Genomic DNA, 16,341 nt, shown 5'->3' on the forward strand with positions numbered 1-16,341 from the left:
TAAAAGAATGCATGTTAGTATGTTATTTTCACTAAGGTATTTATTTGCATGCACCTTTCCCCCTAACAGATGCATTCTTCTAAAGGTTGTTTGATTGGAGAACCGTATCACAAAGTTCAGATAGGTGCAAGACTCTGCTTGAAATGCAAAATGAACTGAATTTCTCCTCCATCCCTCCCCTCAGGAGAAGCTGGCAGGGAACAAGGATACAAAGAGTTAAAGGAGGAAGGGAAAGGGAAGAGAGATTTCTGGTGAGGGGAAGAAGACAGACAAGCACTCAAGGACAAGGAGGAAGACACTTTGGTACAAAAGACTGGGAGCAAGTTCAGAACAGGAGAAAGTTGTGGCGGCTGGTGGCCCCATGTCAGCGGGGCAGCGGAATCCACTCTGGGTTTTGGTCTGAACTTTCAAGGAGCTGGCTATGGTGCTCAAGCACCTTGGACAGCTCCTTGAACATCTGGACTAAAACACAAAGCAGATTTCACTGCTGCACTCACATGGGGCCACCAGCCACTACAGGTAGATACTGCCTAATACCAGTTCAGACAAATTGTCCATCTAAGCCAAGACTGTCTCCTCTGATGGGCAGTGGCTCTCAGGCAAGAAGGGCTTATCCTACCACATACTCCACCCTGAGATCCTACCTTACTTGGAAATTGCCAGAGACTGAACCTGGAACCTTCTGCATGTGCTTAACCAGGGTTCTATGGACTCTCCCCTTCACACGAGAACAAAGGCACTACCAGGTAAGAGAAAAGGGTAGCAGGCACCCAGACCTGGCATGAGGAAAGACTGTAAATGTGCTGTGCTTTTAGCACTGGCATTTCCTCCTAAAATGCAAGGTGGGGGGTGTGTGTGTGTGTACGCACACCCCTTTCTTCCTTTCTTTCTTTCCGTACTTACTTACATACATACATACTGCTTTTCCAGTCGACCTCAGCAAGCGGTTTACATAAGATGATGATGATCAGAAATAATACAAGAAGGTCCAGCAACAAAATACTGCAGTGTGGAAATGCTTCCGTTCAATCACTTCATTCACTTCCCCTTTCCAACCCTCCACCCCTGTGGCCACTAAGCATTTTTTTTGCTCCCTATAAGTTTATTTATTTATTTATTTATTTATCTTTGCACTTCTGGAAAATTCCCTTGAGCATGTTGATCCTTCCCTCTGGTTTCCCAGTGGCCCATTTGGGCTGCAATCCTTTCGGCACACACCAACTAAATTCGCTAGTAGAAGGTGTGATCATACTGAAGTGCCTGAATGATCACTTTAAAAAAAATGGTATTTGCCAGACCTTATTCTGATCAAGAATCAGAGCACAGGGTGAGGCTATTCAGTAATGGGGCTGGGCTACGTACTGCTTTCAGTGGCCCCGCTGTGTTCTCTTGGACAATAGCAGCAGGCCAGATTAACTGTGGCTCCTTTAAAGAGTGGAAAAAGAAACTGCCCCCACCCACTGGCGTAACAAAGGGCAGGTTCTCTCTCTCTCTCTCTCTCTCTCTCTCTCTCTCTCTCACACACACACACACACACACACACACACACACACACACACAGCATCCCTCGGTGCACTGCAGTTAGTGCTTTACTTTCATCTGTATTAGATATTATTTCTTCTCTCACTCCTCTGGGGGTGGGGAGGCCAGGGCAAAAACCGGCATCCCGCCTGACTTGCCAGTTAGGAAGCTTATACTGAGTCAGACGGTTGTTCCATCTAGCTCAGTACTGTCGACACTGACTGGCAGTGGTTCTCCAGAGTTTCAGGCAGGAGACTTCCCCAGCCCTGCCTGGCGCTGCCAGCGACTGAACCTGGACCTTCTGCTTGCAACGCAGGTGCTCCACCGTTTAGCCACCACAACCCTTCCACTTTTTGCCACTTCCCCTATGGTGTCTTTGTCAATACAAGCTGGAAACAAACAAAGCAACTGAAACTCATGGACGGTGCCCCAGACATGCAGCCATTTCACTCTGCTGGCCAGACTCCTTATATTTCTACTGGGCAATGACAACATGTTTTCTGTAATGCCTAAAAGACATTTCATATACCTGCAGTGACCACTCCAATCACTGCTCAAGTTTATTATGTATTTTCCTGATCTATGTATATCCGTCATGGAAAGGTAGGGGCAAAGCCGGCACGTGTAATGTGGAAATCAATCCAGAACAGCAAAAGGGTCAAGTCAGGGAGTGTGTTGTGAGCCAAGAGGACATAGATTGGTGAAACAAAGGGAACAAGAGGGCAATGGGGACTGGCAAGCATTGAGGAACAGGGGGCCAGCAAGGCCCCAGGACTGTCTGCAGTTGCATAGAGGGAACTTCAGTAGGCAGAGAACCAGCTGCATCTGTCAAAACTCCATCTCTCCTGGCATCACTGATGCACAAACACTGATGTTCACCATGCCTGTACAAACATCAGGGCGGGGAAGTGGCAGCTGGATTGCCGCAGAAGTGCAGCAGCGAGCGCTCTCCTCTTCGCTGTTTCTTAGAAAATTGTGCTGGCTCCTACATTTTGCAGAAACAAATACAAGGGTTGGACTCCTGTTTTAGACCGCTATTTATAAAACACAGCCTGTATTTTATTGCATCTGCTGAGGATAACAAGTGAGCAAGGAATATGCAAGTATAAGAAGAGTTGTGTATGTGTTTGTGTGTGTGATTGCATGTGCACGCCTGCAGGAAGGAGAAAGGGAATGCTTTAGGCCACCTGAGTAGGGCAAGCACCAGCACCATGGACACCAGAAGACTGAGTGCTCACATTCTCCCACAAACATGCCCCCCCCAGGGCAAAGTTGGGTTCCTGGATCTTCCGTTTTTCCTCCCTGCCTTCTCCTCAGCTGCTGCCTCAACAATACATCTCTGCCACAGAGTTGCCATGGCAACCCACAGCTGCCTTCTCCCCACCACCACCTCGCAATCGCGCAGGGCTGCAGGCCTCAAGGGCCTGTTGTCCCGGCAACCAGCACCCCCCTCATCTGCAAAAGGAGGGTGGGGGAGGGGCAGGAGACCATCACCTGGGCAACAGGAACACACAAACACACAAAATCTGTCTGCAGGAGCAAAACACCCACTATGCAGAGGAAGGGTCTTCGTTGCCCCCTCCCTGCCAATGACCAGGGGTGAGAAGCTGCTTGCACTGAGCAATGAAGGTCTGCGTGCAACAGAAAAGCATTTGAACCAGAAAGGGTCCCCAGGCTTCAGCTGCAGGATCTTGGTTTTGTTTTTTGTTTGGTGGGGGGAACCCCAGGGCACGTGTGGTAACTACAGAGCAAGAGTATCTCTGAGCGAATGAAGAATGCTTTCTCCTCACCATTTCTGGAACTGCAATCAATTCCTGCACATCTGGGATTGCATTCATAAGAACATAAGAAGAGCCTGCTGGATCAGGCCAGTGGCCCATCTAGTCCAGCATCCTGTTCTCACAGTGGCCAGCTAGGTGCCTGGGGGAAGCCCGCAAGCAGGACCCGAGTGCAAGAACACTCTCCCCTCCTGAGGCTTCCGGCAACTGGTTTTCAGAAGCATGCTGCCTCTGACTAGGCTGGCAGAGCACAGCCATCACGGCTAGTAGCCATTGATAGCCCTGTCCTCCATGAATTTGTCTAATCTTCTTTTAAAGCCATCCAAGCTGGTGGCCATTACTGCATCCCTTCCACAGTTTCCAGGGGAGGAGGGGGATTTCATTCTACCACCTATTATTTTAGGAATTCAGAAAAATAATGATAATGATATGCGATATCCAGCATAATAATAGCAATTATATATAGCATATTCAAGTATTCTACATTGTACTTTCTCTCAGTGGCCCTCACAACACCTCTGAAAAATAGATCAGTGCTATCCTCATATTGCAGAAGGGGGAGCTGAGTGATACCAGTTTCCTTAGTTTGTAGCTCAGGTGAGATTTGAACTGGGATTTGCTCAGAGTTCACCCTTGCGGCCACAACACCATGCCAAGACAGGGATGACCCCTACCCGCTCTCACCCTCCACAATGGGGTATAAGCACAACATTCCATACCAGAGTTTGGCAGGTGAAGACGTCACTGTCCAGCCAGAATTAAAAATGAGGGCCACTATTCATTGAAGGTTCTTTTCTTCACCTCAGCCCCCCCCCCAAAATAAAGCACTTAGTAGATGAGTTCTTCATAACAAATGTGAAAAATCCCACAAGGATTTGACAGCTGCACGAAAACATTCCTTTTCCCACGCCACACAAACAATGCCAACTAAAAAAATACCATCTCACACACTGTCAGATAAAAGACACCTGCACACCTCTGCCATCCACCACAAACTGCCACCTTAAAGGATAGCCCTCAGCAAACCACCCCAAAAAACAAGAGTGCAGGGAACCATTACAAACAGTATCGCACAGAGCAGCCTTTGTCAATTTGGTGCCCACCAGGTTCTTTGAGCTACAACTCTCATCGGCTGCAGCCAGCACAGCCACACTCCCTTGAGACCTACCATTAGCTGATGGGAGTTTTAGTCCAAAACATCTGGAGGGCACCAGACTGGCAAAGGCTACCACAGGTGCACCAGTAATTCAGAGCCTTCTTCAGTTAGGCATACCAGCTATACAACCTGACAAATGTGTAACAGCCCTGGGATTGTAAAAACTGGCTGGAGGGGGGGGGAGCTGTAAAACCCCTGGCAGGCCACAATGCCATGGCTAACAAGCTCTCTTGGGCTGCCTTGATTGGTCACATGACAAGCAGGCCTTGGTCCACAGTATTACAGCACATTCATGCCCTACCACAAACTTGTCACCCAACGCCTCCGCTGATTCATAGTGCCACCTGTCACTCTTGACAAACACCTTTGCAGCTGTTGCCACAAAGACACACGGAAACTGATGACATACACCTCAGAGAGAGTGGGGTGTAGGAGTTAGAGCAATGGATTAGGGCTTACATCCAAAGTTGCACTAAGTCTCTCATTTCATTAGTGGATGTATTTATGCTTGGCAATGGAAATTTCTGCTCCCCTCCCTCTGCAAGTCCCCTAAATCTGTTCTGGGGTTTCCTCCAACCTTTCGGAGTAGATTTACAGAAGGCACAGGGTGCACCCAGTGGGAGGGGGTAAAGTTTTGTTGCACAAGTGTAAATCCTTGTACTAATGGAATAGGGCATTTGATACCTCCCTAGGATTGGGCTGACCTAGGTTCAAATCCCCACTTATGAGCCACAGAGTTCCCTAGGTGATCTGGGTCCAGTTACCATCTCTCAGCTTTACCTACTTCACAGGACTGTTGTGACAATAAAATGGGGGGGGGGAACCATGTACATACTACCCTGAGCAGAGCTTGGAAAAGTTACTTTTTTGAACTACAACTCCCATCAGCCCTAGGCAACATCGCCACTGGATTAGGCTGATGGGAGCTGTAGTTCAAAAAAGTAACTTTTCCAAGCTCTGACCTGAGCAGCTTGGAGTAAAGGTGGGATATATACATTAAAAAAAGTAAATAACTCCCCCGCCCCCAAAGCAGGACTCCACAGATCAGACCACTTTCAAAAATGCTCAAACATACTACTATAGTTCTTGTAACAATGGCATCCCCTGCCTTCCCCTTGGAAACCCACACTCCCTTGCCATGAAACATGTGGCAGTTAAGTCCCCCACAAGCACAGAGCAGATTCAGTCAAAGGAAGACCAGTGTCTTGAAGAGCCAGAAATGGCTTGCATCAAAGTCAAGCTAAAGGGAGGCTGCTGCATGAAGGCCCACAACCTACCAAAATGACCAGCAGTCAAAACAACCATGTCCACTTTCTCAAAACGTATAACACACACACACACACACACACACACACACACACACACAGGTTAACTATAAAAAACATAGGCAACGAGATTTCATCACAAAGGGTCACCAGACACCACCGCCCAAGCACAGCCCACTAGGAACAGAAGAAGAGCCTGGCTGCAGGATCAGGCCAAAGGCCCATCCAGCCCACTGCTCTTCTCTCACAGTGGCCAACCAGATGACTCTGGGAAGCCCAAAAGCAGAACCTGAGTACAGCAGCACTCTCCCCATCTGTCATTTCTAGCAACAGGTATTCAGAGGCATACTGCTTCCAACAATGAAGGGAGAACATAGCTATCATGGCTAGGGCCATTGGTAGCCTTATCCTCCATAAATTTGTCTCCTCTTTTAAAGCCATCCAATCCACATTGCCTTATCTCCAGAAAACACACTTCCAAGTACAAACTGCCATTACCTTAAGCTTGGCAATGGTTACAAAGCCACCAGCTATCCCTCTTGGCTCCACCCCTTTTGGGACACTGATGAACATGCCACCCTTGGGGTGCACAAGATCATTTAAGATGGCTCAGCATCCTTTAGCATCCATACAGGCTAATAAATAATGGATTCCCCCCCCAAGTCCTTTCAATGATGTGCCAGTTTTAAATCAGTATTTGTGACTCCTATTTCCACTTTCACCTGGATGTGGTGCCCCTTAATTTGCTACCTATGTGACTGTGCTATGCAGCTGTTCACTGGCAATGAGACTGTCCTCCTTGAGAAACAGCTGCATTCCAGAACACCTCAAAATACCAGTAGCAATGTGATAAGCCAAATGGGGCCTCCAAGTTCAAGGGCAGTCTATCTCAGAGTAATTAATGCTGAGAATATTAATTACTGCTGGCTGTTGCCACCCTCATACTTTCCTTGGGATCTCTTTTCTGGATTCAGCTGGTCAGCCGGTAGCCATGCTGGAAAGAAGATACTCAAGTGGACGGTCATCCAGCAAGTCTCCTCTTATTTATTTTTTTATTTAGCACAACATGGGTGATGAAGCCTACAGAGCAGTAGAGAATTTCTGGAGTGCTCTTGTGCTCAGGTCTTGCTTGCGCTAGGCTTCCCATAGGCATCTGGTTGGCCACCGTAACAGCAGGATGCTGGACTAGATGGGCCACCGGCCTGATCCAGCAAAGCCCTTCTGATGTTCTTATGAGAGGAGAGAGCAGCTGTTTCATTTTCGCAGCAGTCAAAGCTGTACTGAGCAGGCCACAACCTGACAGCTCCCTGACTGCAGAGGTTAGCCAAAGAATCCATTCACCCCTCCCGCATGCTCTCCCCCCCCCCATTACTAACAATGGCTATACTTTCCCAGGAAGAATAGGCCCTGCCAGGGTTAGTCAGCACTGGATAAATAAGAAAGGGCGTGGAGAGACCTGGCACATTCTCAGCCTCTGAGACAGAACAGGGATCTAAGCAATCAAAGCACACAAGGCTCCTCAGTGCCCCCTTCAGAGAACTCAGATGGCTGCCAGCCCCAGGCTAAATTGTGGGGAGGGGGGCAAGAGAAGGAGGTGTGTCCCCCCCCACTGTGTTCTGGTGGGGCTCCTGTGCCTTCGACAGCTGTGTGGCAGCCAGAATGTTCCTGAGCCTTCTCCCAGCATAGAGGTGGGCTGCTTCCAAAGTGTTGCTATTTGGCAAGGGATTCATTCACATACCGACAAATTCTCATTGCATAGTTAAAATGGATTCGGTGCTCTTGCACAACAAACCCACTTTTAAAAAAAGACTTTTTGCAGTAAGGAAAGTGAGAAGAAAACACACTCAAAAGTGTGGGATAACAACCTCCTTGCAAACAAACTGTAATGAATGCTCAATAAACAGCTGGCATCATATAAGCTCCCTCCCTCCCGCAAAGGTCTTGCAAGCAAATCAGGAGGAACGCTTAATAAACAGGCCACCTGAAAGCAACAATGTAGCACTGAGGAAATCTTCAGCTCTTGAACTGTTGCTTGTTACATGGTTATGAACAGCATAAGAGCTGTGTTGGGGAGAAATCAATGAATGGCAGTGGTGTCAGTGGCACTGATGGGAATGCAGGCATTCATATATCTGGACAGGGGAAAACAAGTCCCAGAATTTGTGTGGACAGTAGTCCTGGATCTCAACACGATGGCTATTTCTTTTTTTTATATTTCATGCCAACAGGATGCTAGATACTGTACAGAGCACAGAATTTACCATGTCACTGCCAGAAGAGTGGGTTTTATTTGTATGTATTTGTTTGACTGGAGGAATAGCCATGGCACTGGAGCCAGTCTGATGCAGGAGTTAAGGTAACTGGGTTTAGGTGTGGGAGAGCCGTGTGTAAATTCTTACTCAGTCACAGTCCTCTCTCCTTGTCCTGCCCACTGCACAGAGATAAACAAAGTCAAAATATAAAATTATCATCACTGACTTATTATTATAAAGCAATACTGTAATCTATGAGAGGCTTATCAATAGTCCCTCACCTATGGTGAGTAAGAATTGCCTCCAGGTGACCAGGCTTTTGTAAACTGGAAGAAAGCTGTCTTCCCATAGTAACTCCATACTCCTTTTTGGATTTTTGATGTGCCCACGTGATTTGGAGCCAAACTGCACTTTACATTAAACATGCTATTTAAAAAGCTTGCTGTAGCAGGCCACTTTTATTTTTAAGGAAAAGCAACTACCTGGCGTCACAATCCAGACTGAGGTCCATTCCAGTTTCCTAAAGAAAATACCTCTAGCTGGTCCATATCAGGGCCTATTTGGCTGGTGTTCCTTCAAAATAACATGCAAGTGGCCCAGTTACTTTTTGGAAAGTGTGTTGAATATAACCTGTAGTTTGGCCCTTATGTTTGGGCAGGTGAGCTTGTTAATCTTTCTGTGGACTAGAAACTTACTAGCATGTCTGTACAAGGAGCCCTCAGGCATTCCCTGAGTATTAATTCCTGTTCAGCGTTTCCTCCGAATTTTCCATCAGTCAGCCCTGCTCATTGTTCCTGTGTTTTTCTAGGGAGCAGCAGGGACTGCACAGACAGGCTTCTTCCATTCTTGCTTCCTCTTCACTTGGTAATGGAGTCCTTGGAGCCCTAACCCCATCCCCAGTCATATTTCCAAGGGCCTGGCCTGAGTCAGTGGCCAAATCCACCTCCTTCCAACTGCAACCAATTCCTGGGTCTGTACCCCTCAGTAAACAGGGTGCTGCCCCTTATCCTGCTCACCAGGCAGCAGCTCCCAAATCTGGATTAAGGGATGAACACACAACAAGGCTGGAGCACAGAGTCCAAGCCTGCGTTCCTCTGGCCCCCTTATCAGAAGGAGTGTTTCCTGCCATTGAATCTGTTTCCCTAGCTGGCCAGCCCAGGCTGCATTTCCTGTTTCCTTTCCTTGTACACTCCTCCCCCCCTACTCCAATCAAACTCTGCAGTCACAGAAATAAATGTTCAAAGCCACAATCCTGTTCTCACTGTCCTCTGTATGCGTGCAAGCCCTGGCTGTATCTTCACAGATCTGGAATGAACATACATGCACACACACAGTCAGAGGACTGAGCCACATATGCAGTCAGGGGACTGGACCCCAAATTCCAAGAGGCTGTGGGGGAAAAATGCATCAGAACCTGGAACCTCTTAACACTTGGCTTCCTTCCTGCCTCCACCTACATCACAGCCCCTCCCCTGGGCTGGCCCATTGACACACGCACACAGGACTGAGCTGCAAGCTTTGGTTGTTGTGCTGTTTTCAGTTGGGGGGGTGGGAGAGAAAGAAAGCTTTTTCACTGCCCTTTTGAGGCACGCGCACTCAGAGCTTCATCTCCAAAAATGGATGCTGAGGCCATAGCTGCTGCACCTCTGGCTTAATAGCTTGCATCCTTATCCCAGATATGCCAGCTGTGGTTATTCAATGCTATAAGAGAAGCACTCTGCATGTACTCAGAAGCTCTAGCATTGCTTCACATATTCCAAAGACGTGTGTTTGTATTCAAAGCCAATTCTGGAGCTGAATGCTGTCTCAAGTTAATCCTTGGCACAGTAAAGGCAGTTTTAGGAAACTTTCGCATGGGAAGGAACCACCTTGCCAGCCCACCTATCAGGGTGAGACTGCATCGTGGGAAAGCGTTGCCCATGCTACTTCAAGTACGTGTGCCAAAATCCCTCCCAGCTTGCAGCACCATTGCAGACAGAGAACTGAGTGAGTCGTAGTGGTGCTGGGGTTAATCCAAGCAGAGTGCAAAGACATGATTTGGAGTATGCAGCCTAAACCGCACTCAGTGAGCAAGAAACTGTGACTCTCTCAGCCTGCCTCACAAGAGAGCAGAAGGGCTGCACTGCGGATGCGTTTCCACCATGGCCAAACCCCATAAAATACAAAGGGTTTCCTTTCCCTTGAAGGGACCGGGGGGGGGGCTCCCCGGAAGCCCAAACAAATAAGGCACCTGCTCCCCCCATTGCCATGGCAACATGAGTTGGGCCTTTTCTCACCCCTCCTCCCCGATCATCATTTTGCACTGGCGAGGATTTGCCAGCCCATCCCATAATCCGGCAATCAAGAGTGGAGGATGTGGAGGGAAAGCGACTTAGCCAGGGCTGTCCCGTCAGGGCTTTGTCTGCCCTTCAATCACAGCCTGGGATTACAGGGAACCAGGAGGCGGGCAGGCAGGCCTCTGCCCTCTGCAGGTGGTGCCTTGGCCACTTGGGCTGACCAGAGGACAGGCACCGCTCGCAACTGTAGGATGCCAGCCCTCCTCAGCTGCCCTCAGGGGAGTCCCTGCCGTCTGGGGGCTGCTCTGCCTACCTTCCTACATGCCCACCGTACAAGTCTCCACCGAAAACCAATCCTAATTCAAGCAGCCCAGCTTCTGAGAGGGTTTGACTAGGAGAGGGGAGGAGGGGACTCACACAGGGCCCCAAAGACAGGAAGGGCTGAGTAGAGAGGGGTAGTGGTGAAGCCCAGTGACAACAGCTTCAGGAAAGCACAGGCACTAAGGGACTCGGGGTTGGTGTATCTGCAAGCCGGGGTGGGGATGGAGTAGGCCAGCCTTCCCCAACCTGGCACCTTCCAGATGTTTTGGCCTACAACTCCCATCAGCCATATTTGTTTCGGACTACAACTCCCATCAGCCACATTTGTTTTGGACTACAACTCCCATCAGCCACAGCCAGCACAACTGTGGGAGTTGAAGTCCAAACCATCTGGAGGGTGTCAGGTTGGGGAAGGCTGGAGCAGTTGGTAGATCAAGAAGCAAAGACTTGAGGGAAGGACAGGTACAGATAGTCAAGGCATGAGGGGAAGAGGAGGTGGGGAGTTGAGGAAAGGAGAAGAACATATGTTCTTTCAAACTGGATTTATTTATTGTATTTGTACCCCACTCCTCAGCCAAAAAGGGTTCCAGAGTAGCTTACAGGAGCCAGACTGCATTGTGTTCTCTCTCTCTCTCTCTCTGTCTCTCTCTCTCTCTCTGTCTCTCTCTCTCTCTCTCTCACACACACACACACACAGAGAGAGAGAGAGAGAGAGAGAGAGAGAGAGAGAGAGAGAGAGAGAGAGTCTAACTGCACAAATCTTACAACTCCACGCCCAGCTCTATATAGGCTTCACCTGGATCTCCAGAAGCCAGCCCAGTCAGACAGGCCTTAATGGCATCTCGACAAAAACAAAAAACAAAAAACCACAATTCCTCTCTCTCAACCCCCCCCTCCAATGCTTGGTTCACACATGCATGTTCTTTGCTTGATGACCGCATCCTCAAGTGACAGTCAAGCACATGCGTATATGCTGAAGGCAGCCAGACTCAACACTCTTCAAGGGAGTAAACTTACACACTCAGCTGTCAGTGCAGAAGCAACATACAGGCACATATGAACTACCTCTTCAGTCTCTGGTGTCACCAGGTCTCCAGGGAAAAGGGATGCCTCATACCTGCCAGATCTGGCAAATGTGCAAGGTCATCTCCCTTTCCCCTTATCACTTTTGTTGTGAAAACGTTGCTCCTCCCAACTGCCCACACTCACCTGGGTAAAAGTCCTTGGACTTTGAGAGCTTGATGGTGGCTCCAGTTTCTTTCTGCAACTGGACAATTGTTTGGCCTCCTTTGCCGATGATGGATCCAGCAGCATAGCTAGGGATCAGGACCTTAAGGAAGTACTCGCCATCCTCTGCAAGGGAGAGAAGAGAAAGAGATCTCATGAAGCATCATCCAAATCCCAGGCCAAATGAAAGCCACAACCATCTCTAGTCATGGTAAGACTTGGAAAAAGACAGCCTGTGCCAACTTCTAGATGCACCAAATCATCACAACGGACAGGGTGGCTTGCATAGAATTCAGCCTGGATTGGCTTTCAGCGTGGCAACGTAAAAGGCTCAAAAAGTGGCAGGACAATACAGATGGAAGTCAGCAAAGGTGAACTTTTCCAACAGCTATTACTGGATAGGACATCACTGCAGGCAGATCACATCTTTGCAAATAACCGCTAATGCATTTCCCCAAATCCACAACAGTGCATCAGCCTACACAACAACAGTGGCCCCTGATCCACCCAAACTGTCTAATTTGAGCTTCTGTTCCCCCTGCCCCCAGTCAAGTTCCTAGGGCTTAGGAATTGGGATTGCTGGTGATATGTCTGTAATCATACAGACAATGTCTTCAAAAAGTCCAGGATTCAGAGCTTCTCAACATTTTACAACTCCTTTTCTTCAGGGCTCGGTATATATGGAGCAACTGGGCGTCACATGCAGAGAAATTAAACATCTTGAGAATTGCAGATTACAACAAAAGCCAAGTTTCTAGTTCTCAAGGCTGCAAACAGCATCCAGTCATTTTTGTCCCTGTCGTGGCCTCGCGGAAAGAAAATGTTGTATTTCTCCCTGATTTGTACCTGTTTAAGGCACAAGGGATATGCCCGCAGGGGTTGGGAGCTGAAGCCTCTTCTCCTAGACCATTCTTGATGTCACTTAAAATATCTCTTCTCCACCTGCCACTCAGTTTTTTCCCCATAAAAAGTCATAGCAAAAACAAATAATTGCATCTCTTCAATATTGAAAGTAGGGAGTAAAGAATGCACACTAGGCACATTTATAGAAATATATGCACAACTGCTGACATTTCTTTGCATTGTTTATTTAAGGAAATAAAAATGTCTTGATCCAGGAGTGTTCCTCCTCCCCAGACACAAAGAATAGCAACAGTCCCAACAGCCACTGACAAAGGCAGAATGCAGTAGCAGAAAGCTGTCCCCCTAACCCCACAGCACTTTACAGGCTTGGGTCCAAACCCAGAGAGCTTCAAGCCTTCCATGGACTTGTGCCTCCTCTCCCTGCCCAGCCCTCCTCTCCTCTCCTGTGACCTTGGCTATCTCCTCATGTTCAGCCATCCTGACGGTCTCCTGCTCCCACAAGTGGCTTCATCCTTTCTTCCTCTTCAAAACTTACCTTTTCCACAAACCTCTAGCTTAGCCTTGTCCCCAACTGAAATAGTGGCTGTGTACAGTACACACACCATGCACATTGAAAGCATATGACTTCCCCAAATGAATCTTGGGAACTGTTTACCCTTCACAGAGCTACAATTCCCAGCACTCTTAACAAACTACAGTTCCCAGCATCCTTTAGGGGAAGTCATGTGCTTTAAATGTATGGTGCATACACAGCCTAAGAAAAGGTACACAGCTGAATTTATTTTTGCTTCCATCTTCCTTCCCTCCCTCTGTTGCTACCCTCTCTGTTCATTTTTTTTTTAGATTGGAAGCCCCTCGTGACAGGGGCCTGACTTCTGCATGCTGCTGAAGGCACTACAACCACCACCACCCATTTTCTGCCCTTGTGTTCCTCTGGGAGTTGCCACATCGGGCCACGGGCCTCTCACAATGAGCCCCAGGCCTCTTCCTTGTCCTTTCTCTGCTGTCCATTATGGAGTCTTCGAGGTCTCCTAGTTCTGGCCCCGTGTTTTCTCACAGTGCCATGCATCTATGCATATCTGTGCACGTTCAACATGACAAGGAAGTGTTCATGTTCCTGCAACTATTTCAAGTAGCTTTTTCACAGGGAAGTAGCTGCTCTTGAGGTGCAGGTCTGGGGCAGACTGGACACACTACAATTTAATAAATGCTGCTATAAGCTCTTCCTGCTAGCCACATTTACTTAAAATGAGTTTGTTTAAAAAAAAAAAAGAAACTCAAAATACCACGTGGCTACAGTTCTTTATATGAGACTCCATTTCTCAACTGAGAGGATTTGATAAGTGTTTGCGCTCACCTAGCAGCCTCAATTGCTCTACTGGAAATTTTATTTTTGGACTGAATTTTGCACTCATTCGGTAGCCTGAATATCTCCTGTGGGACTCTATAATGTTTAGATACAGTCTGGGCAAATTGTTCTGTCTTGAAACACACACAGCACAGTGGATCCTCCATGTAGAGGGGCAGCAGAGCTGAGAGAACCAAATCCCTGGCAACAAACCACAGGGCAGCCTCCACCAGACTGGCACCCTCCAGATGTTTTGGACTACAACTCCCATCAGCCACAGGCAGCACAGCTTTCTTTCTTGTCTGCTTCCAGAGGCACCTGACTATCCTCTTTTGGAAGCTGGATACATACTTTAGACCAGTGGTCCATTTAAGGCAAGTCCTTAAATTCTTATTATTTATTTAAAAATAATGATTACAACACACACACACTCCAAAAACCCTGGACCCATTTTGACCAGGCATTCAAGTTTCAGATTCAGTTTGAAGTTCCCCATACGTCTGAATAGAGTGGCAATGGTTGGCAATCTGACAATATGAAAACAACTAAACTTTTATACCTGGCTATAATAAGCAACCCCCTCATTCTCAGATGGGAGCACCTATTTTTATCTGGCCCTGGCGGAGGGGCTGTGCTGCTTTTCTGCACGGAGCTTAGCCGAGACACAGACCTGACCTACTTCTGCTTTCAGTCCCATGCTGAGGAAGATGTGAATGCCAGGGCTGGTGAGAAACCTTGTGATATGCGATCTGGACCCGCTGCTGTGTCCAGATTGCAAAGATCCCCTGCTGTACTAAATCAAAGCCCTCTCTTGTTGAAAACAGATCTCTCTCTCCCCCCTCGCCCCCCTTTTTAAAGAATGCCATAACAGAAGGGCCCAGACAGACAGACAGCCTTCCGTCTGGCAATCCATGCATGTACAAAGGCATGCACGTGCATGCACATATAACAATTTCACACCTACCTACACCCCCACCCCTCTGTGGCAGCAGCAGGTGCCTCTAGACCACAATTTTGATGTGGAAATTCCAAATGACACCAACTCCAATTACCATGGGACAGACAAATTACCGGGGAGTTCTCCTGTGCAAGCCCTGTCAAGGTTAAGTGGGCTCAACAAAGCTCATGCAAAGCTGGTGGACGGTGGACCCCGTGGGCTAGCTCCGGGTGCCTCTGGCTCTTCTACCCTCATGGGGCCCACAATTCAGCACCTGAGGAAGAACCATAGCTCAGTGGTGGAGCACCTGCTTTGTATGCAGAAGGTCCCAAGTTCAGTCCTCAGCATCCCCAGTGAAAAAGGTAGACCCTTTTTCACCCTTTCCTTTTTTAAAATGAGAGGCAGCTTCATGTGCTAAACTCACAGGGAAATACGGAAGTGAGCATGTGTGTGCATTAGATCCATCTTGGAGGAAATGTACACATGAGGGGGCATGGAAGGGAATGAGGAGGACTCCACACACACGTCTTTCTCTTTCTCTGCATTTTCTTTTCCATATTTATCTCTCCTTTCCACCCCTTTTCTTTACCCCTTATTATGCTCTTCTGAAGTTCTTGTTAATTTAAATGGGGTTTGCACAGAAGATTTTCCCCAAGGAACTGCACGCTCTTTTATTCGTGATATTTATACCCTGCATCTCATTCATCATGGAGCTCAAGGCAATGCACAGGGGGGTTCCCAGGCCATCTCCCATCCAAGCGCTGGTCCACATCTGCAGCTACCTCATTAAAAAAAGTCACCCCTTTTAGTTGGAGAAAGGACAACAAATGGCAGATATGACACAGCAGGGTGGGGAAACTTTTTCAGTCCAAGGGCCACATTCCCTTCTGGGCAGCCTTCCGAGGGCCACGTGCCTGTAGTGAGTGGGGCCCGAGTGAAAATGTGGGTGAAGTGGCAACTGTAGATATTGCTTTTGTACAGCAGGCTACACGCACTCCCACACCCCTCTCTATTCTCCATCCAAACAAGCAAGAGGCATTATCAGAGTTCAAGGGTTCATTCTAGCCAAGCAAAACTGTTTGGGGTGCAAAGCAAGACCAGTGAGGGGCATGGGCTGGGGAGAGTTCTGAGGGCCAGACAGCAAGCCCTTGGGCCTGAGGTTCCCCATCCCTGTGGAAGGTTTATAAAATTAGTCATGGCATGGAGAGAGACTATTTCCCTCTGTATCTCATACTCAGGGTCCTTCAGTGAAAGTGAGAAGCAGGAGATTCAAGACAGACGAATCCCTCACACTGCAGAATATTCAGAGTTTGTTGCTGCAAGATATGCTGATGGCCACAGGCTTAGATGGCTTTAATGTCAATGGGCACAACCTGTTAGGGAGCAAGATAAAGCT

At 48.1% G+C, this 16,341-nt stretch overlaps 1 protein-coding gene across 2 annotated transcripts in view; it reads right to left on the minus strand.

Moving 5' to 3' along the window:
• Positions 1 to 16,341, minus strand: part of NOVA2 (NOVA alternative splicing regulator 2) — a 61,007-nt gene that overhangs the window by 14,992 nt on the left and 29,674 nt on the right. For both annotated transcript variants that reach the window (XM_061596786.1, XM_061596785.1), the window contains exon 3: positions 11,779 to 11,922. In XM_061596786.1, the coding sequence (XP_061452770.1) occupies positions 11,779 to 11,922 (144 nt within the window). The remainder of the gene's footprint in view (positions 1 to 11,778; positions 11,923 to 16,341) is intronic.

This window comes from Rhineura floridana, chromosome 15 (genome assembly GCF_030035675.1).
Source record: "Rhineura floridana isolate rRhiFlo1 chromosome 15, rRhiFlo1.hap2, whole genome shotgun sequence".
NCBI lineage: Eukaryota > Metazoa > Chordata > Lepidosauria > Squamata > Rhineuridae > Rhineura > Rhineura floridana.